This window comes from Rhipicephalus sanguineus, chromosome 2 (genome assembly GCF_013339695.2).
Source record: "Rhipicephalus sanguineus isolate Rsan-2018 chromosome 2, BIME_Rsan_1.4, whole genome shotgun sequence".
Lineage (NCBI taxonomy): Eukaryota > Metazoa > Arthropoda > Arachnida > Ixodida > Ixodidae > Rhipicephalus > Rhipicephalus sanguineus.
Genome location: NC_051177.1, coordinates 47,158,687 through 47,180,337, shown reverse-complemented (window position 1 = coordinate 47,180,337; position 21,651 = coordinate 47,158,687). Strand labels below are relative to the sequence as shown.

Genomic DNA, 21,651 nt, shown 5'->3' with positions numbered 1-21,651 from the left:
CCCAGGCTACCACTTGCCTAACATAACCGTGCCAGAAATACCCATCTCTACGGTAAAGTATTTTAGAACCACCCCTTTCGTGAATGTTACCTCAAGCGCGCGTCCGCTAATCGAAGCCCCCAAGCGGAAACATCAGATATATTTCGACGTCGTATACATTGAGTAACTGTATAAACTATACATTAGAGAACGTCAAGCAAAATGTGAAAGTGGACACGCTGAAACTATCGATACGGAACACAAGTTCATGACTGCGTCGAATTCGTGCTAACGAAACAAACGTCATCGGAAAAGCGCGTACCTTTCTGATTGATTTATTGACTGAATTGCAGGTTAACGCTTCTAAGCGACATCTCGGCTGTATATACATAAAGAAAGGAACGCGCAGAAAATGACCTTTCTGAGCTAATTTTGCCCGCTTGTCGTTACTCGAAAGATACGCAAAAAAAAAAAGAAACAACTTAGATGCACTTTATAAAACCGATGTTCTGCGAAGATGGCTTGCGCTGACGTCCCTGAAACAGCCATGCTGGATCACCAACATGGTGGGACGGGAACTTTGTGATGTGGCGTTAGTGCTATCAGTACATCGCATGCTGGTTCCTTCGTTATTCATATGCAGAGGCCCAATGACGTTCCAGCGACGTCGTTATCACACTGAAGCAGGTTAATAGCCGCGTGATTATATATGCTGCCCTTACGTCATGCCGCCATGTTGGAGCCACGTTGGGCGTCCACGACGTCGCGTGCAAGCAATCAATACCAAGAACGTCAATCGTCTTACACCCTGAACAGAGAGTCTTGGACGGCTAGAAAGGACCCACAAAAACGAGAGACTAACGTCAACTAAGTCCTAAAATTACCGCATACCAAAGATCCGTGGTATCGCAGATTTGGACGGCGCACGCTCGGGCGAATGTTTGATGAGCACGCACTCGAGAGCATGCTCCTTCGATGTTTTGATAGCTGCATGCGTCCATGCAACAAACGAGTCTGAACTATTCTAGTATTATAGAAAACTGCGTGCTCGCCATTTTTAGTCATTTACTTTTTTTGCCTATACAAGGTTCGCGTAGCAAATAAAGCCTCATTTTCTTTGACTACACGGTTATATAGTGTCGTTCGATTATCGCTATTTACGCGTACGAAGTACTTAATCGCACTATTACTACACCTTAATTTAGCCGAGTGCGCAGTCGGTAATTAACTAAATGAGAGTAGTGTCACGGCCGGCAGGCTGAGAAGACGCAGGATTTCAATCCAGCAGCAGCCGTGGCAGTGTAATATACGCCGCTTCTTGCAAAAGCCCATTAGAGTAAAATCGCCTACGGCGTGCGCTCAGCCATATACTTATAGAACAGTGAGCAAGGCAATTATTAGCATGGAGCCTTCTCCCTTATCTCTCTCTCTCTCTCGTTGCGATGGCAGATGCTCTTCTGGCACGCTTCGTCGAGCGTAAAACGACTCGTTTGTGCAACACTTGTGGAAATTCGGCCAAGTGGTTAAGGCCAACGCGTCGCTCATGAAGCAAGTGTTCTGACAGAAATGAACCGTATCGTTTCGATTGGATAATCATCGTCGAGCTGTTCTCGTCCGAATTTCGGTTTCGGCAATAATAATGTCCATATATATATATATATATATATATATATATATATATATATATATATATATATATATATATATTATATATATATATATATAATATATATATATAGGCGTTTTTCAACAGCCTGCAAATGTAACACGTGGCCTGGAATTGGAATAGGGTATAAACAAAGGACCTGTTAAGCACAGAAACACGACGTCCTCCTCCTGCTCCACGCAACCACATTTAATAAGTGCTTGTTAAAGAATGCAACGTGGCCAAGTCTAGTTCCCGAGCACTCTGCCACAGCTATACCTACTGCAGACCACCAGGACTTCCCAGTTTCGGGAAGTTAAACACCATGATTTCAAGCCTGTTGGAAGGCACACCCAGCATAGTTACAGGCGGAGTGCGCTTTCGCGAACTCGGGCGAGAACTCGGGGCGTCCAGGAGTCCTAACTCGGTCTTTCCTTGACGTCAAGTCATCCCCGTAGCCGTAAGGCTGCGAGTAGCAATTAAGCACAAGTATAGCGACGTGTTCGTGCACTGTGCAACGCAGGCGAAGACCCTTGCCTTCAGGCGTTTGCGCACACGCGTTCTCGTCTCGTATTTCGCTGACATGTATTTGTTTCTTTCTTATTCGTCCGAGGTTCTCCCGGAACATTCTCGCTTTTCGGTCAAGGCTGGCCAGAAGAGGCAGGCACGGTACTTGCTACCAACGTTGGTAGATCTAGTAATGTTGCTTGCCACGACCCAAGTTGCAATGTATAAATCTCTCGTTCTGCGAATTCAAAGTCATGAAACAAAAGTCTCCAGATATACCCATTCACCCTGTTTGCTGCACTTTTGAGGAAGATTAAACGTGGGGAAACCTATCTACAAGGCATAACTCATTGGCTCTCCTCGGCCATCCTTGGCCACTACGCAATAAAACGCCCTACATCATCACCGCCACCATCGTCAGAGCACGCCCCGTAGTCCCACCCCTCGGTCACTCACTCCAGTTCGGGATATTATACTGTGAAGCAGAGTTACGCAGAGTCGGAAGGGCCCACGCGCGATTTGAAAGCAGCTTAAGCGCCAATTTGTCACGCGAAGACGGCCCCAGTCGTCCCGGTTGCGAAAAATAATCTTCGGCGTGGAAATACTGCTGTTTATTTTTCTGGCTTTGTGTCACCCTCTCGGACGAGGCGCGTGTGCGGATTGGCCACGTGCCACGCAGCACCCACGCACGCACGCGCCGCGTATATAGGAATCGACGCGCTCCCATGCATGGCACCGCGGTGTCGCGTAAGCGACAAAATACGAAGGGGACCAATATCGTGTGGTACCGCTTATCAGTTACCTGCACCCTGGACACAGACGTGCTTCATGTTACGTAACATAGATGCAAATTGTACAGAAGAGGCATGCGACTATGCGTGGACATCACGGGCGACGCGTTGCTGCGTGTACTCGCCACCAGACTGAAAACGCCGTTCCTACATATCGCCCATAACACTAAGCTAAGACAAACTTGGCCAGACAGGCAGCATCCTCGGCAGCATTACTGATAGAACACTCTCGGGAATACAGCGTTTACTGAGCGTCACGCATTGTCCGAGAAATCAGTGGGACGCTCGTCGCTCCAGCGAGAAAAGTCGCACACTGGGCATTGCGTCACGCCGACGTGAAGGCACGTGAGAAAGTGATCGACTTGGAGATACGCGTCCTGTTCAGTACTCGCTGCGTCAGCGTATATAAAGGCGTCTTCTCTCCAGAGGTTGTGCGAACAAGCGCACACCGCAAAGCGCATTCGATGCGGCATGTTCTCCGTACTCGTGGTCAGTGCGGGCCGGAAGAGCCGCAGAGATGCCGCGGCGTACGCGCAGTCCCACGGCGAAGCCTCGCGGGCCTGCGCTTTCCGAGTGGCGGATCCTGCAGCCACAGCAGCTCAGAACAAGGGGGCCATGCCGACAGAGGAACAGAACCTGGCGCACACCGAGGAACGCAGCCTCAAGAGCTCGAAGGAGCAAAGCAAAGGAGCAGTGCCCGGGTTAGTGCGAAGCTTGGACAGGAGCAAAAGAAATGGAGCGAGCGTGCCGTGCGGGCACAGCCGACGCTGCAGCAAGCACAGACTCACCGGCCGAAGACCCATCCGGTCGCCATGGCCGCGCGGCCGCCGGAGGGCGGTCGCACTCAACCAAGTCTGCGGTGCGCCAAAAATATACGCCCGTCCACGTGACTGCGTCTCCAGATGGGACCCCAAGGGAGGAGGGAGTGGGCTCCGGCCCGCCTTGCCGCGTTTCAGGAATCGGCCGCGAAAAATGAAACTAGGCGCCGGAAGTGGTCGCATCCGCCGCGCCCGTGCGCCACCTAAAACTCTCTCGTCTGATCTCGCCTGAACATCTCACTGACGATCTCAATCGCACCGTGGGACATTCTGAAATCAAAGTTAGGACACGCGAGTTCCCCTGCTTGCGTGCACGCAAGCCAGTCAGACCTCGGGACGAACCTAAGGTCTCTTCAGCACGCAGGCGGCGTTGCGTCCCATAGCCTAAACAGTTAGTGTACGGCTATAAAATCCCCAAGACAGCAATGCTAATTAGTTCTCGACTTCATTTTCGGTGTCCGGTGTAGTTCTCAGTCTAGTCTAAAGGTCTGGAGCGCGTGTCAGAGAAAAAATTCGGCAGATCCCACGCACTGTGGGAATCGATGTAATGCGAAGCAGCCAGCAAAGAGCTGCATACATCGCCTTGTTTGTCTTTGAGCCAAATGAAATCATTCATGCCATGGCATCTAGTCCACCATATATCGCATGTTTGCCATGCACGCATGCATGCACAATCTCGTGTACACCATGCCAGTGAAACGCATATTCTGGTATATACAATGCATTACCTGTTGTTTATGTTCATCACGCACTCGTGTCGTGCAATACCAATTTTGGTTTATATCCAGTTAACAAAACCGCCGGAAGCACACCATGACAGTGGCATGTATATCATATCGTACATGACATGCATAACATGATTCGCATGTTAAGACCTCTCATTTATGTTCGTCACACAGTCACATCCCGCAATACCAATTTTGGTGTATATCAAACGAGCGAAATGGCCGCGAGTGCGCCACGAGTATAGCATGTAAATCATGCCATACATGACATGCATGTCATGATTTTCATGTTAACACCTTTCATTTACGTTCGTCATACAGTCGCTTCGCGCAATACCAATTTTGGTGTATATCAATCTAGCGAAACGGCCGCGAATGCACCATGAGCGCGTCATGTAAATCATGCCATACATGGCATCATGTCACGGTTTTCATGTTACCACCTGTTATTCATGTTCGTCATACAGTCGCGTCGCGCAATGCCAAATTTGGTATATATCAAGCTAGGAAAACGGCCGCAAATGCACCATGAGCGTGGCATGTAAATCATAACATATATGTCACGGATGTCATTGTTTTCATGCTACCACCTGCTATGTTCTTCATACAGTCACATAGCACAATACCAATTTTGGTGGATATCAAGCAAGCGAAACGGCCACGAGTCCGCCATGAACAGACATGTAAGTCATGTCGTACATGTCATGCATGTCATGATTTTCATGTTACCACGTCTCATTTACGTTCGTCATACAGTCGCTGCGCGCAATACCAATTTTGGTGTCCATCAAGCTAGCGAAGCGGCCGCGAATGCATCATGAGCGTGGCATGTAAATCATGACATACATGACATGCATGTCATGGTTTTCATCTTACCAACTGTTATTCATGTTCTTCATAAAGTCACTTCGCGCAATACGAATTTTGGTGTATATCAATTTACTGAAACGGCCGCTAGCGCACCATGAGCGTGGCATGTAAATCAGGTTGTACATGACTTGCATGTCATGATTTTCATGTTACCACCTCTCACTTACGTTCGTCATACGGTCGTGTCTCGCAATACCAATTTTGGTGTCCATCAAGCTAGCGAAGCGGCCGCGAATGCATCATGAGCGTGGCATGTAAATCATGACATACATGACATGCATGTCATGGTTTTCATGCTACCACCTGTTATTCATGTTCTTCATACAGTCACATAGCACAATACCAATTTTGGTGTATATCAACCTAGCGAAACGACCGCGAGTGCGCCGTAAGCGTGGCATGTAAATCATGTCATACATGACATGCATGTCATGATTTTCATGTTACCACGTGTCAGTTATGTTGGTCATACAGAAATGTCTCGTCATACCAGTTTTCGTATATATCCCTTCATTTAAACGGCCGCGACCACCCAGAGACCATGTCATGTAAATCATGCTGCACATGAGCGTCATGATTTGCATGTTAGGACCTGTCATTATGTTCGTCGTGAATTCTTGTCACGCCGTACCAATTTTGGTGTATATGAAATTAACGAAACGGCCGCAAGAGCCTAAGGTCGTGCAATGTAAATCATGCTGTTCATGACATGCGTGTCATGATTTTCATGATATGACCTGCCATTTATGTTCGTAAAAGTTCGCTAAGAAATGCTTCGCATTTAATAAGGCCATGTTATGACGCACCAGTTTTGGTATACATCCGATTAACGAAACGGCCAGGAGAGCACAAAGTCGTAGGCGGCTAGATAGATAGATAGATACGCTCAAAGTCGCAGAAGTTCGCTAAGAAATGCTTCGCATTTAATAGCGTCCCCTGCACTGCACGCAGTACTATACATATTCGCTATAAATAACCTTGGCTTTTGTTCGTCTAAATTGGCATGTAGGGTCGATAACGACCGCATATATTCGGTCTTCAATTTCTCAGATCCCTCATCGGAGAATTCTAGAAAGCGGAGGCGCAAACTGCTTGCGCGCGATAAAAAAAAAAAAAAAATCGACCCACCTGTCAGGTGATTCAAGTTCGCACCGAGATAGTCTATATATATCTCTATAGACGTCGTGCTGAATCAGTCCGTCTGCACTGCCTGTCGTCAGCTACCTCCATGTCTGAGGTTAATCATCGTCCACACGTTATTTGCGCACAACTGGGTCAGACACTCCTAGAGAAGTTGTGATTGAATTTAGCGCACCCCCCCCCCTCCTCTTCCACCCTCTTTCACGATTCCGTTGGTATGAATAGATAGTTTCCGGAAAATCCCGTATACTCCTGTACGTGTCAGGGTAGACACCGCCCGAAATTCTCGCATAGGCTAGAGGGTCGTCACTGCTCTCTTCCAATCACTTTCATTCCCACAGGAAAAGAAATCAAAAATAAATGCATCAGAAGCCTGGAGGCGTGCGCATAATTTCTGCCCTATCTCTTTCAGTACTTTCAAGAGCACGTGCGGTATAGGCATTCTAAAAACATGATTCGTCTGTTTGTAATATATATATATATATATATATATATATATATATATATATATATATATATATATATATATATATATATATATATATATATATATATATATACTGTGGCTGCGCCATCTGCATGTCTATGTGGTGTCATGCAGGTCACGTGACCAGAGAGGGGAGTGAATGAAGGAAGAAAACTCAATAATGATGATTATGGTGCTCGAAATGAAGCTAACCCCCGTATTCAGAAACGCTCATTGACTTGAACTTGACTTGCCACCGCCTTCAACGCGTTTCGAACGCGCTGTCTTTAGGCGGTGCCAAGGCAGCACAAACGCGTTTCAAACGCGCTGCCCAAGACGGTGGCAAGTCAAGTTCAAGTCGAGGAGCGTTTCTGAATACGGGGGTAAGCTGCCATAGTCTACTCTCTCACATACGACCGCGGCCTTGCTTCTTCTTTGTCCGACGGCTTTCACGGCGTTGAACTGGCTGTGTTTTTATATTTACTTTCTGCGAGAACACTAATATACAGATTACAGGAAAGGACCCCCCCCCCCTCCGTTAACAACTACCATCTAGAGAAGAGCACAACGCCTGCGCACTCTCTAGGAAGGAACGGACGGAAGTTGAAGATAAGATGAATAGAAAGCAAAGACGAATGAAATAGCCTTCTGACAGGTGGCAAGGACAAGAGTAAGATAACGAGATATATGTGCGCGTTTAGACAAAAAGCAGACACACCTGAAGCAGAAAACGATACTTTCTCACGTAAACGGAACAACACATGCAGACAGTCTAAAAAAGAAAAAAAAAACACTCTTTTCAGTGAGTCCCGACTTGCCCGGTACACAACTCCCTTTAAAGAGACACGTTAACTCCCTCTTGGGTCACGTGACTCTCCGACGAGAGTTCAGGTGTCTATTTAAAGACAGTCATATACGGGGCAAGTCAGGCCTCACAAAAAAATAGTCAAAGGAAGGGAGTGAGTGAGTGAGTGAGTGAGTGAGTGAGTGAGTGAGTGAGTGAGTGAGTGTGTGTGTGTGTGTGCGTGCGTGTGTGTGCGTGTGTGTGTGTATGTGTGTGTGCGTGTGTGTGTGTGTGCGTGCGTGTGTGTGTGTGTGCGTGTGTGTGTGTATGTGTGTGTGTGCGTGCGTGCGTGTGTGTGTGTGTGTGTGTGTGTGTGTGTGTGTGTGTGTGTGTGTGTGTGTGTGTGTGTGTGTGTGTGTTTCTTTGAGAGTATATACCGCGGTGTACTCGTCTTGGAGACCGCTGAGAATGTTCAAATACGGGTTTCCATGTGTTTGACATCCACGGAACCCGCAGCTTGCCGAGTCGCTTGGAGACGACGCTGCACACAACAGTGGCGAGCGCATGACGGTCATGAGACACGCGCACGACAAGAACGCGAAGACCGCGGCACACTCTACAAACGCAGCGAAAAGTCCCAACGAGAATCGCTATATATCCAAGAAGAGCAACAGCGCCGCTACGCGATTATCAATTCCCGTCTCCACTTCCGTCAGTTTCTCGACGCACTCCTCCTCCTAACAAGCGAAAATTACTCCGAAAAGGAAATGAGGAGGGTGGTGGGGCGTTCCTCCGAAGCGAAAGCATCTCCAATACACCTTCTTCTGCATCGCTTCTCACCCCCACTCCGTCCGTTGCCAAGACGCGCAATTGGAATTTCAGAGCGGTGCGCGCGCTCACGGAATGAGATTGTGCTGGCAGCTAGGCGACAAGCTCAGAGACGGCAATCAGCGGAGCTCCCACGGCGAAGAGCTGTAGGATCTATATACCCGGCTGCCCGACCGTGTTTCACTCCGCAGAGTGTGAGAGACCTTCGATCTCGCTCTAAGTACACCGTCTCCTGTCACATTAAAATCGTGCAATGTCACTATACAGTGACACCACGGAACGAAACAGCGAAAATTGATTAACGCGAGATCCCATGAAAGACTGCAGTTGCATATAAAACTTTCAGAGACGCATGCCGTTCAGCTGCACGTGCGCGGCCTGTTTTCGGAGTACTGCTCAAGCATAAAAAGTCGGACTTCGCACCGTCGAGCAAACAAGGCGATCTATACTCGTACATACTGAACGAGAGAAAGAGTGCGTGTTGCCTGCGAAGCTTGCTTTGACTTGTCCAGTCACAGTGAGCGGAGTGACTGAGACAACTTTATTAAACATTCTGCAAATTGATGGCCTAGGTCTAGGCCGTGCCGGGGGCAGGGGAGAGACCTCGACTCTCGGTAGCTTGCCGGGCTCGCTGGATCGTGCAAAGTTGGTCCTGCAGATCTGAGCGAGTCAGTGCGGCTCTCCACAGCGCCTCTAGCTCATCCTGAGGGGGAATTCAATTCTCTTCTGAACTATTTCGCAATCCCAGAGTATGTACATATGCTCTAGTGTAGCTCTTCTATCATTACACAATTTACATTTGCCGTCAGGGTGTAAATCTGGAAACGTCTCGGCTCAGTTTACGAATCCGCACGGCATTCCGCCCACAGTGGACCCGGTACAACTTAATCCCTGTGAGCGGAATGCCGCGCGAGTTAGTAAACAGAGCCGATACCGCAGACATAGCAGTCAAAGCCATGGTCGATACCGAAGAGGGGAGTGGCGTAAGCGTTTTAATGTCGTTCGTAATGCGAGTAGAATCTGAAGGCCCTGAAACGCCACAGCACCCACGTAGCACGTAACAATAACCTATATAGAGCTAAACGTTCAGTGTCCCCCATAATCATACATCTCACCAAGTGAGGTTATGTTCACGAGGTATAGCGACCAACATGCCTACAGATTTCGTATGAGGTACCAAATGATCAGAAGCGTGTGCTGAACGGAGCCTAAGGAAATTAAAAAAGAAAGAGACGAACTAACAGCTGCCGTCTACCGTACACACAAACACACACGCACGCACAACAGTATGTGTGCGTAGGTACGTGCGTGCGTATGTGCGTGTTTGTGTGTGTGTGATAATCAAAACCACTGCGCTCAAGCCTGTTTTTTTTTCTCTCAATACACTGCGCAAGAACGTCAAACTTTCGAACTGTTAGTTATCTAAAGTGTAATGTATCAGTGGGCGTCGTGCCTAGAATACAGCCCCTCGTGAAACGTACGTAATGAAGACAGACTAGTTCTGAACTGCCGAAGTTCTATGCACACGCCGTCCACGAAAATCACCGCAGTAAAAATAAGCCGTACTATTGTTGCTATACACACATCGTTTTTCGCTTTCAATGGCGCTTGGCTTCCGTTGAAAACTCCCCCGGGAATCGACAGCCTGTGCTATAACATAGCAAACAATTTCCGACAGCTAAACTACGGAATGAAATAAACTCATTCTATGACTTGGCACAAGTAAGAAGTTAGGCCATCGGTAAGCTGGTGTAAGGCGAAGCTTTTCAAAAAGAGACCACGAAAAAAAGTAAATTACGCCTGGGCAACTTCCACTCATACTTTAACTATGTGTCATGACTACAATGCCCACGGTCGTTTCTGACTAATCCTGCCTGAGAGGCGCTCCTTAACCAAGTTACAACGCGAAGTGGAAACCGGAAGCAATTTAGGAGACCAGGCACGAATTAGGACATCTCGCGCGTATACGACATAACTAGCGCCCTATTTTGCTGACGTCATTTCCGTGACACAAATGAAGGTCTTAAATCGCCTCTGCGTCAATTCCGTGACGGAAATAACGCTGCTAATGTTGTGGAGAACCCGGCTCATTCCGTGTCATCATCTTACGGCCGTCTCTCACGAAACCCTTTCATCTCGTATCAGGTGGAGCCATACGGTACACACATCGAGCAGCCGAGGAAACATGCTAAGCGTTCGATACGTTTCTCCCTCTCCCTCTCCGGTACAAACGAGTCTCAGACATGTGCTTCAAGGATGCCGGAAACTGCAGCTGCGTGCTCAGCAAAAGCGCCAGTGTGAAACAACTTCGCACTTGCTCCGGAGACATTAAACGACTTTGAGTTCCCGCTTCTAGTGCCGCAGCCCGCACATACGTGCGCGGCGTAGTTCGCGAAACACGTCGCAGTGTAAAAGGAATGATTGGGGTTGATGTGGGTGCGGGGTTACCCGCGCGCTCCCACACTTATTCCCAAGGCTCCGCACTCGGCAGCTCGGGTTCGCATTAGCAACAATCATTCATCCGCGAGTTCTATATCACCGAGAGGGCGCTGCGTGAGTACGCCATAAATTGTGATACAATGAGTCCATGGTGGTATAGGGGCTCATTACAGCAAAGCTATGTAAGACTCGGAGAAACCAAAATTCGCCCGTCATATGCGCCCAAAAACACCTACCGCGCATGTGCCAGAGAAATTTGGCAAGCCCTGATACTCACCAATGACCCACCAATAATGAAGATGTCGCCCGCGGGCGAAAAACGTATGAATCACAGAAATCGGGCACATCCCAGTGCTCACCACTGGTCCACTAAAAATGAAGAAGGGTAGGCACGGGCGGCAAACACCAATTAAGATTTCTGGACAGACGTAACCAATAATTGACATAGACTTCAACTAACCCTAAGGATTAACCCTGCAGTGATAAACACCGGCGCCTCACGTTTCAGCTTCGCTCATTAACCAGTTGCACGGAGTGCTTAGGCGGCGATTTTTAACGTTGAAGCAGGGAGACAGAAACATCGATCGTAGAATAGCGCAAGCACTTATGGCGAACAAAATCTTCGGCAGCGTCGTAATCATGAATGTCTCCTGTTCATTTTTTTCGGCAATAACATGAGTCACACGCACGCACGCACAAGCGTGCCTATAATAGTGTTTAGAGGAAGCGTCGCGAAATGCCGCCACCATGGCACGGTAGCCCGGTATATTTCTACTGGAATACCGGACACACAGAAGCATTTATTGACGCAATGCGCCACGCCTGCAACCGTAACGTTTGAGATTTTCGGCTTGTCCGTAAACTTCCATCGGATGTGCGGATGAATGAAGCTCTGGACAGCATTTGTTATACATACACTATGGTGCGTTTGAAACATTCCCGCGACGTGTAGAATGTTCTCGTCGAGGGACAATCATAAAAGAAGAGCACATTACGAATTATGTCGTTGCCAACGCCACCATGCAGCTAAAAAGTTTCCAATCCATCTCTAGAATTGTCGACATCTTGCAGCGATAGGAATTAAATATGGACCGACTGCCGGGCAATTTCGCCGTCATCGTCGGCGTCGCCGTGATGCTCTGTATGCTAGGTACGTGTTATTTCACTCAACTGCCAAAGGTCGTCCGATCTTGCTTCACAGCCCCGTTTTATTTATTTTTCCAAACTGGTAATTTCACGTTGACACGTTTCATTGTTGCCTGGTAATGAACACATGACCGTCGTTGTTGCCTGCAGCAAATGAAGTGTTGCGCTACTAAGCACGTGGGTGACGGTTTCATTCTCGGCATGCAGGAAGGAAAAAGTAACGAGGGAGCATTGCGCAATGCGACCGAAAGAAAAAAAGAAAGAAGGAAACGAAGAAAGAAAGAAAGAAAGAAAGAAAGAAAGAAAGAAAGAAAGAAAGAAAGAAAGAAAGAAAGAAAGAAAGAAAGAAAGAGAAGTAGTAGGTGAGGCACGTATACGGCAAGATTCGCATGCCCCCACTTCATTTTCCCGATAGGGGAAGGGCCCCTGCACCTTTTTTTTTTTTCGTTTTCCTTTTTTTAGGCAAGCGATTTTGATACGAGAGACGCATCGCGAACGGCCTAACTTTTAAAGCTCAGGGTACCGGATATGCGTATTTTCTATTTTCAGTGAGCAAGACCGTGAGCAAGATATCAGTCAGGTCCGCGGTTTGCAAAGTCCTGGAGGGTTAATTCGTAGTGAAAGCATCGCTATAAAGAATATGCGAGGTCGTGGCCGAAGGCAAGCAAACGTCTAAAGCGAACGCTATAAAGCTTCATTTCAAAAGAACGCGGTCGCGATTATAACACAGGCCTACGACATAGCAGGGGCTGTGTTTCGCAGACGCCTTTATATATATCTACGCCGCAGAGCCGTCCCATCCAATTACGCAAGCACGGGCAAGGCGACTCCGCGGATGATGGAGACGGACGAATGCGTCGCCGCCAGAAATCTGACCCCGCCGCCAGTCCCAATGGTACGCGACGCGCCAGAGCCGCCGTCCCCGCTCTTTGTATAAGAACAGAGTACGGGCTCCTCGCAACCACGCAGGCAGCGTAGCGGTTACGTACGCCACGTTACGTGTTCCACGGGTACACAACATTCCATCAGAGTCCGCAGCTAACCAAGACGACAATAATCCCAATTACACCATCAGAGTGAAACGGAGTAAATGGAAGGGAAGAAACCGGGACCCCCAATAAGGGTGGACAGATTGGATAGGGGGACGACGTCAACAGCCTCGGCAGGTGTATATACAAAACGGTGCACGACGCTTACTGCGAGCGCGACCACGGTGATTGGAAAGCATCGGGGCAATACGGCTGTTGTCTAATAGCGGGCTTAATTTGGCTGATGAAGACGACCGAGGCAACGCAGCGTGACATTTTATGCAAGTTCACGGATCAAATTGCGTGCACGCAGTGATTTGCGAGTGCAGAGGTTCACGCTTGAGGTCACGAAGATGCGGCAGAGCTGCGCTGCCAGAGCTGCAGAATTACGCAATCAAGCAGAGACGGACGGACGGACGGACGGACGGACGGAGGACAGACAGACAGACAGACAGACAGACAGACAGACAGACAGACAGACAGACAGACAGACAGACAGACAGACAGACAGACAGACAGACAGACAGACAGACAGACAGACAGACAGACAGACAGACAGACAGATAGATAAACTTGTCTGAGCCGGCGTTGCCGCGTAGTAGCGGAATGACAATGCATTTGGTTGCCCTACATTAGGGTATGCATGTGTGCATCGCTACAACTTATCGCCTACAAACTGCACGAATAAATACTGCGCCAACGGGATAAGCTAAATTGGCACTAAATTCCGGCTCTCGGGCTGTGGCGTCCTGCATGTATACGCCAGCGTCACTGAATCACACGCGGTGTTCCACCGTTGAAATATATATGCGCGCTCTCGGCCCTGCACACTATACGAGATGTAAATATCGAATGCCCGCCGAGGCTCCTAATTATATCGACGATGCATTGACGAGTGCACGCCGAACACAGAGTTCCAGTTCCGAGAGTCGTACCAGTACGAGCCGAGCATAAAAGAGATACGCGGTGCAAAGCGGCACCATCGCGCACAGATATAGGCCCTTTGGGGATACTCGAGAAGAAGCCCACTGGTGGGTGAAAAGAAAAAAAAAAGAAAAGCTTGATGGGGGCTTTTAACAAATGATGAGCGGCCCTCCCTTTTTCGCGCACGAGAAGTCCAGAAATAGTTTGGAGGAGTAATCTCCCAGCCGGTACAGATTTACTGCTTCTCTTGAGCTCTCATCGAATCGAAACAAAGAGCTGGTGATAGAGGAGCGTCCGAGTTTCTCTGCTAACAACAGAATGAGGAATCATTAACGGCACGGGTATTATACGCCCGGAATAAAGCTGATTAGCGAACTAATCGTATTTAATCTGCCACAGCAGACGGTAAGCGCGCAAGAAAAATACCAAGCTGTTGACTGGGGCCATAGACGCGAACAAGTGATAATCGCTTTCCAACGAATTGTCGGTATCGAAGTGAGTTCTGCGCGCTATCCCGATATGGCAAGGAATGACGCACACGATCTGACACTGATACGCGCCCGTCAGCGAGCGCCGACCCGTCCGAGACTAATTGCGCTAAATGGGATCGACTTTCACTGCCGCGCAGAAACGGCAACGCTGCCGAACAGGAACAATGAACCAATGGCGCTTTCGAAGTCCAGGCAAATTATAAGTATAAGCGTGCGCGGCAGTGGTGCTCGTAATGTCGGCTTTTACACCCCCCCCCCCTCCCCGACACATGGATTTCTTCAGCACGCTATATGTTTCTTACTTCTAAAGCTATACGTCCATGTGAATCCAATTACGTCGAATCGAGTCGGCTATAGTCCTGCCGAAAGTTAATGAAGAGTTTCATGTAAAATGCTATAGCGTGTCGAGCCGATTTGGATGGACCGCCACCCCCACCGGAAAAGGTACGTATGTTACAGTAAGTTAGACTACCGAATCAATCAATCAATCAATCAATCAATCAATCAATCAATCAATCAATCAATCAATCAATCAATCAATCAATCAATCAATCAATCAATCAATCAATCGTCGGGGAACTGCTTCCTTCGCCGTTGTATAAGGGGTATTCAGAAGGGGGAGAAATGCTCGGGGGATAAAGGCGGAGCCTAGTGACGTCAGCTGGCGAGGAGAAGTCTCCACAAATGCCCCCCACTCACACGGACGGGGCGAACGGAAGGGGAGATCAGTGTTACCAGACTACTCCTGTGACATGTACCGCCCGTTTCACCAGCTGCTGACGACGATGACCCCAGCTACAGATGACCCCAACGGCAGACTGGACACCCACTGCCGCTCTCTGCAGGAGCAAGTGCAACAATGTGGCCAAACAAGAGCCCGAAATTCCGCCATATCCCCCACCGCCGGGGGATCATTTGTACTGTCGGGGAAAAGGTCCCCGTCTCCTACGAGGGGGGTCACACCCACTCGCTAATCCGTGACGTCGTGGTCACGTGATTAGCAATCCCCCCGTCTCCCCCGAGCATTTGTCCCCCGTCTGAATATCCCTATAGCGACGCAGCCTCGCTATGACACGACAGAGGAACTATCAGCCTCTGTTTACGGCGCACACTGAGGCGGAACGAAGCGATGAAACGAGACCGGCCTGTCGACACAGATGTTTACAGGCAAATACTGCGAGTGAGTGCCGAAAACAACGGCAATGCGAGGCAAGCGCTCAGTGAGCGGATGTACGCGAATGCGTGTTTACCATGACGGAATGCCTGCCTTAATTTGCGCTGACGTGGAACACTACTTTGGCGAGCCCGAAGGGCTGTTGAGGCCGCTTTGTTGTCGAAAAGCGCACCTGTTCGCACCATCGGTTTGTTTAGACACGGAGATCGAACGAAGCGTGATGCATGGCCTGCAGAACTCGCTCTTTATCCGCAATAACGCTGCTCCGCGTCTTTGTCGGTCCAATCACAAAAAAAGAAAAAGAAGACTGAACGGTTACACCCCAAATTACGAAGCCGACGGGGTATAGAAGAGGAAGGGCGGTCGCGGACCAAATTAGGGGCGCCATTGCCCTTCGGCGCTGCTCGCTAAGCGGGCCTCTATATACCCATTCACGCGCGGGACTTCATTATTCAGAAGCGGGTGCACCGGTGAAGGCAGTTCAATGGATCTTTGATTGGGGCTCCGCACACCGGAGGAAGAAGCGGCACGGGGAACAAAGGAGGTTGCGCAGAACCATGCGAAAATAAATTGCAGGACACGAGCGCCAGCGAACGGGTCCAGCATACAGCAATGGTAGTGTTGCGTAATATACCGGGTGTCCCAGCTATCTTTAGCCAAGGGTTAAAAAATACAATATTAGAGGCAGGCTAGTGAAATCAGTTGCAAATTACTGACAGTCACCTTGCGCACTACAGACAATTTTTTGTTGGGTAATTAACCAATTTGTTAATTAGAATTATCTAATTAAATTGCTAAAAATTGACCTTAGGCAAGAAATACGGCTTGCAAAGTTTGAGAGCGTCTTCAGAAACCCCAATTGCATTATTTGCGATAACGAAAGTCTCACGTATGCCATTTTTTCCAAGCTGCAAAGAAAGCCCGCAAAATACAAAAATAACCAAGTGACTAGCGCATTAGCGCGCCACGAGAATGCTGCCCTCAGCCGTGGTTTGAGCGAACGAAATCAACTGCGGCCGCGACTCGCCGTCTCCGCGTCAGCGGTAGGCCGATAAGTTAACGGTGGTTTCTTGGCCCGCGCGTCAGCCAGTTGGCACGCGTGACGGTGCAAGTTGTAGCGAGCGGCCTACCGCTCGGTGAGTAGCCTTATCGGCCAACCGCTGCAACAGAGACGGCGAGTTGCGGCTGCAGCTGATTTCGTTCGCTAAAACCACGGCTGAGGGCAGCATTTTCCCGGCGTGCGAGTGCGCTAGTCACATGGTTCTTTTTTGTATTTCGCGGGCTTTCTTTGCAGCTTGGAAAAAATGGCATACGTGAGACTTTCTTTATCGCAAATAATGCAATTGGGGTTTCTGAAGACGCACTCAAACTTTGCAAGTCGCATTTCTTGCCTAAAGTCAATATTTAGCAATTTAATTAGATAATCCTAATTAACAAATTGGTTAATTACCCAACAAAAAATTGTCTGTAGTGCGCAAGGTGACTGTCAGTTATTTGCAACTGATTTCACTAGCCTGCCTGTAATATTGCATTTTTTAACCCTTGGCTAAAGATAGCTGGGAGACCCGGTGTATATATATATATATATATATATATATATATATATATATATATATATATATATATATATATATATATATATATATATATATATATATATCTGGTGTACGGGATCTGGGATCGCTGCGGGATGGTCGGTCCGCTATTGCCGGTACAACGTGCAACGAGCAAGCGAGCGATGGAGAGAAGAGGAGGGGGGGGGGGAGAGAAGGGCAAGGCAGACTTATTACGTTACTTGTACAGTTTGTTGCCACATACACGTGGTGAGAGGAATGACAGTGCTTAAGAGAGAGAGGGCACACGTCACAATAATCACGTGCACTATATCGTTGCCGTTAAAGGACACAGGAGAAGACGAGGACGACTCGACACACTCCTGCGTGCGTCCTTTTAGCGGCAAGTATACTTTCAAGTACACACCAACTACAGGCCAGGAACAAGTTCTCCTCAAGCACTGTATAAAACTTAGTGTCGAAGCTTGGGCGTGTTGGTGAAACACTGTAAGTCAGCGCCGTGTGTGTGTCGCCTTCCTTGTACCTGTCTTCTATTGCACTGTGTTCCCTCCACAGTATACAAGGAGCAGCGAATACAGCTCCACTGATTACAAGGCGCATACGGCCGGGCACACACGTTCGTTGACTACAAGGACTGTAGAAGAGCTTACCAGAACCCTCTGGCTCGCTATATTTTGTCGCGATACCTCCTGCTCGATTTTATGCTGGTCGATTGCGATCGGCTGATCCCGCTAGTAACTTGGGCGGTACGTCGCCCTGACCACTGCCGAAGTGTGCAAGGGCACTATCATCGGAAAAGGCATCGCTACGCAAAAAAGGCAGTCACTGACAAAGGGTAAGGTCATGGAGGCTAACAATAAATTCTGGGGTTTTAAGTGTCAAAACCACGATAAGATTACGAGGCACGCCGTAGTGGAGGGCTCTGGAAATTTCGACCATCTGGTGTTCTTTAACGCGCACTGACATCGCACAGTACACGCACCTTTAGGATTTTGCCTAAATGTGACCGCCATGGCCGGGATCAAACCCGCGACTTTCGGGTCAGCAGTCGAGTACCGTAATCACTGTACCACCGAGGTGGACCGGTCACGCAGGCTGATCAAGGCACATCTGAGGGTATGGCGAAGTTCTGGCGAAGCGAGAACAAACGCAGAGGACATGCTCAATAGTGTCTACACAAATGCACTGAAAGCACAAAAGTCATTCAGCCATTGCGATACGAAAACAATATCAGCAGAGGGTTCTCCGAGCCACAGCAGACAAAGGAACGTTGCGTCACATTGCAAGAAAGACCGAACGAAGCAAACACGATTAACACCGTGCCTCATTGCTATACGCGCTGCTCTTTTTGGATGTATGCAAATGTGAGCAGCATTCTGGGCAAGTTGGCAATCCATTACTTGAGTATGATTGCGCAATAAAAAAAGATACGTGCGTAAGAGAAGAAGACGCACCAAGCGCTGTGTGTGTCTTGCTTGTTACATCCGTGTCTTTTTTTTTCTTTAGTTGCGCAATCATACTCAAGTTATGCAAACGTAACGATCATTGCTGAGGTTTCCCGTGCCAAAACCACAATATGATTATGAGGCCGGCCGTAGAGGAGGGGGTGGGGGGGGGCGCTCCAGAATAAATTTCGACCACATGGGGTTCTTTAACGTGTATCTGAATGTAAGTACACGACCCTCTAGCCTTTCGCTAACATCGAAATGCGGCCGCCGCGGCCGGGATTCGATCCCGCGACCTTCGGGTCATGGCGCAAAAAAAAAATGAAAAAAGAAAATTGGCGCCGACAGCGATAACAAAAAAAAAAAAAAGTTGACATTTCGATGTCCACACAACCGTCACGATTCTCAAAGCCCATTTCATAATTCACATTCAGGTTTTTGAACAAACGTCCCCGTGTGGGAACCGAAACGCGAGTTCTTAACACACGTTTCAACGCGATAGCGTTAAAAAGCTCCTTTCGCAGAAGTTCCGGTGTGTGTGTCGGCGGCGGCGTCGATGGCTGCGAGCGAAAAATCAGCGTTCTCCGTGAACATAAAAATCGAGAAAGATGAAAATAAATAATTAATAAAAATCTTCGGTTCGAGTGAGAATCGAACCCAGGCTCTCTGCGTGGCAGGCAGGTGTGCTACCACAGAGCCACGTCTTTTTCTTTATTTCCTTCCGGCTGTACGTCACACAAACGGGGACAGCATAATTATGTTACAAGACACAACATACATGCAAGCACACATTTGTCGCAAGCGATGGCGGGACTCTGACGTCTGAATTGACGACAGAGCCACGCCATTGCTTGAAACTGCTCCGGAAAAAAAAAATACACTATATGAATGTCATGTAGAGGGGGGAGTTTCCATAACGCATGTAATATTGCGTGGCAGAAGCGTGGAATTGCACCAGGTGTCAAAACATGTGAAATGCGCAACGAGTGGGTGTTTTAGAGACCCACCCATTACAAAGCGCTCAGACATATTTAATAAAAATCGTCAGCAAAATCATCAACAAAGCGAACAGCTGCGTAGGATCGCGTGTTGCCTTACGGACGCGTAGTCGCTACTTCGCCGATTCTCAAAACGAAAAATTATGGCGTCGCTTCGCAACTGTACCTGCAGTAGGCATTCTAGGATAGTTTGAAAGGGCAAATTTACATGCGCACAGACGTCCCTTCCTTTGTGGCACTGTTGAGGTGTCCACCGAAAATCGAAACCAGGATAGCAATTGAGAAGGCGATGCGCACGGGGCCCGATTACGCGTAACCCCATTGGTCGTCGCTTGTTTTTTCTCTTATAGGAGTTAACGCAAAGAAAAGGACAGTGAAGATCATGGTGCGCATGCATGGCATGGCCATGACATTACTATTAATTTAGTTCTTTAACTCCGGGCAAATTAAGGATCCAGAGGTACACTTGACACCTACGCTACCTATACCGCTGATTCAGCAGAAAGCTCCAAACTTATCTTCCGCTGACACACCAACTCAACAGGTTGAATCTTCAATCTGCGATTCACCCGCTTCATGTCATGAATAATAATAATAATAATAATAATAATAATAATAATAATAATAATAATAATAATAATAATAATAATAATAATAATAATAAAAAGTCACAGTTTCGCCGCAAGGCCGAATCAATGAATGCGATAGCAAGAAACTAATGCTATATGAAGTGAGGCTCGCCAATGGATACTCTCAGTTTGAACAGCGCTCCTGTTGCAAAGGCGGCCGAAGCAGCGAAGGAAACTAGCGTGCTTCAAGTGTCGAGCTGTGACACTTGATAGTTCGCGCTCATCTTTTGTTTGTTCGTTTAGCGGCGTCCCTTGAGCTCGAGTGGCTTTCGTACGCTCCGTAACATGAGCGCGGACATCACGGTGAAAGCGTGAAACATCCCTCTTCCCCTCAGCACAAGAAAACCGCGCGAGCAGACAGTGGAAGGGCAAGGTTCTCCCTGCGCAAGTAGAAGAAGAAGCGAGCGAGCTCGCCGACGACCTTTAAATGCGGCTGTCGCGCTCTTAACGCCATCTCGCTGGTAATGAAGAAATGCTTATAAGCGCAGCCGTCTCTGAGTCCGCCCAGCGGTAAAGGGTGTGTATATAACGCTCGCCGTTACCAACGTGGAGGATCTTCGTTTCGTGGCGTAGTGGCTAGCGTCACTCGCTGCGGAGGAAGAGGTCCCTGGTTCGATTCCGCGCTTCGGAAACATTTTTCTGAATTATTTTTCTTTGGGGCTTTTATATATATACATACTTATACATATACGGTGCATGACGGCGGCGACGGCGACGGCAAAATCCAGCCGAGACTGTCCATATAATTGCTATCGCAATAATAATCTAGTACCTTGCACAGACTCGCCTCATGCACACGGATGATTACGTTATCGGCGACAGCGCACGCGCACCAATGACATGCGATGATAATATGGCAAGCAGAAGGCATGCCCCCTTGTAAATCACTCTGCCGGGCAGTAGCAGTACGGATGTGTGGACGGATGTACGGCCGTCATGGTACAGGCGAGTGAAACGTGTTACGCCAGTCTTGTGGTTGATATACCTTGCTTCGCGCCGTACATTGACAGCAAGTTGCATCTCACATCCATCGAGATTCGCAACTTACTCTGCCGATAACATTACAGGACCTCGATGCTTCCTTATTTATCTGTCTTGTTTACAGGGCCTGCCTTTCGTTCCGCACCGTTGCCTGCTGTGTAGCATGGAGGCGTACATGCGACGTCTAAGAAAGCTCCTTCTCAATGAAAAGCTCTGCCACCTATCGCCACGATTATAGGCCTATTTTTGTCACTCTTTCAACGACACGA

General features: G+C 48.4%; 1 protein-coding gene across 2 annotated transcripts in view; it reads right to left on the bottom strand.

Annotated features, from left to right (window-relative positions):
• LOC119382879 (uncharacterized) overlaps positions 1–21,651 on the bottom strand; it is a 476,078-nt gene that overhangs the window by 57,675 nt on the left and 396,752 nt on the right. Inside the window, exon 1 of one of the 2 annotated variants that reach the window (XM_037650772.2) lies at positions 3,711–3,781. The exons of the other annotated variant lie outside the window; for it this stretch is intronic. Coding sequence (XP_037506700.1) covers positions 3,711–3,736 — 26 coding nt within the window. The 5' untranslated portion in view covers positions 3,737–3,781. Of the gene's footprint in view, positions 1–3,710; positions 3,782–21,651 lie in introns of those variants that run through there. 2 annotated transcript variants of the gene reach the window in all.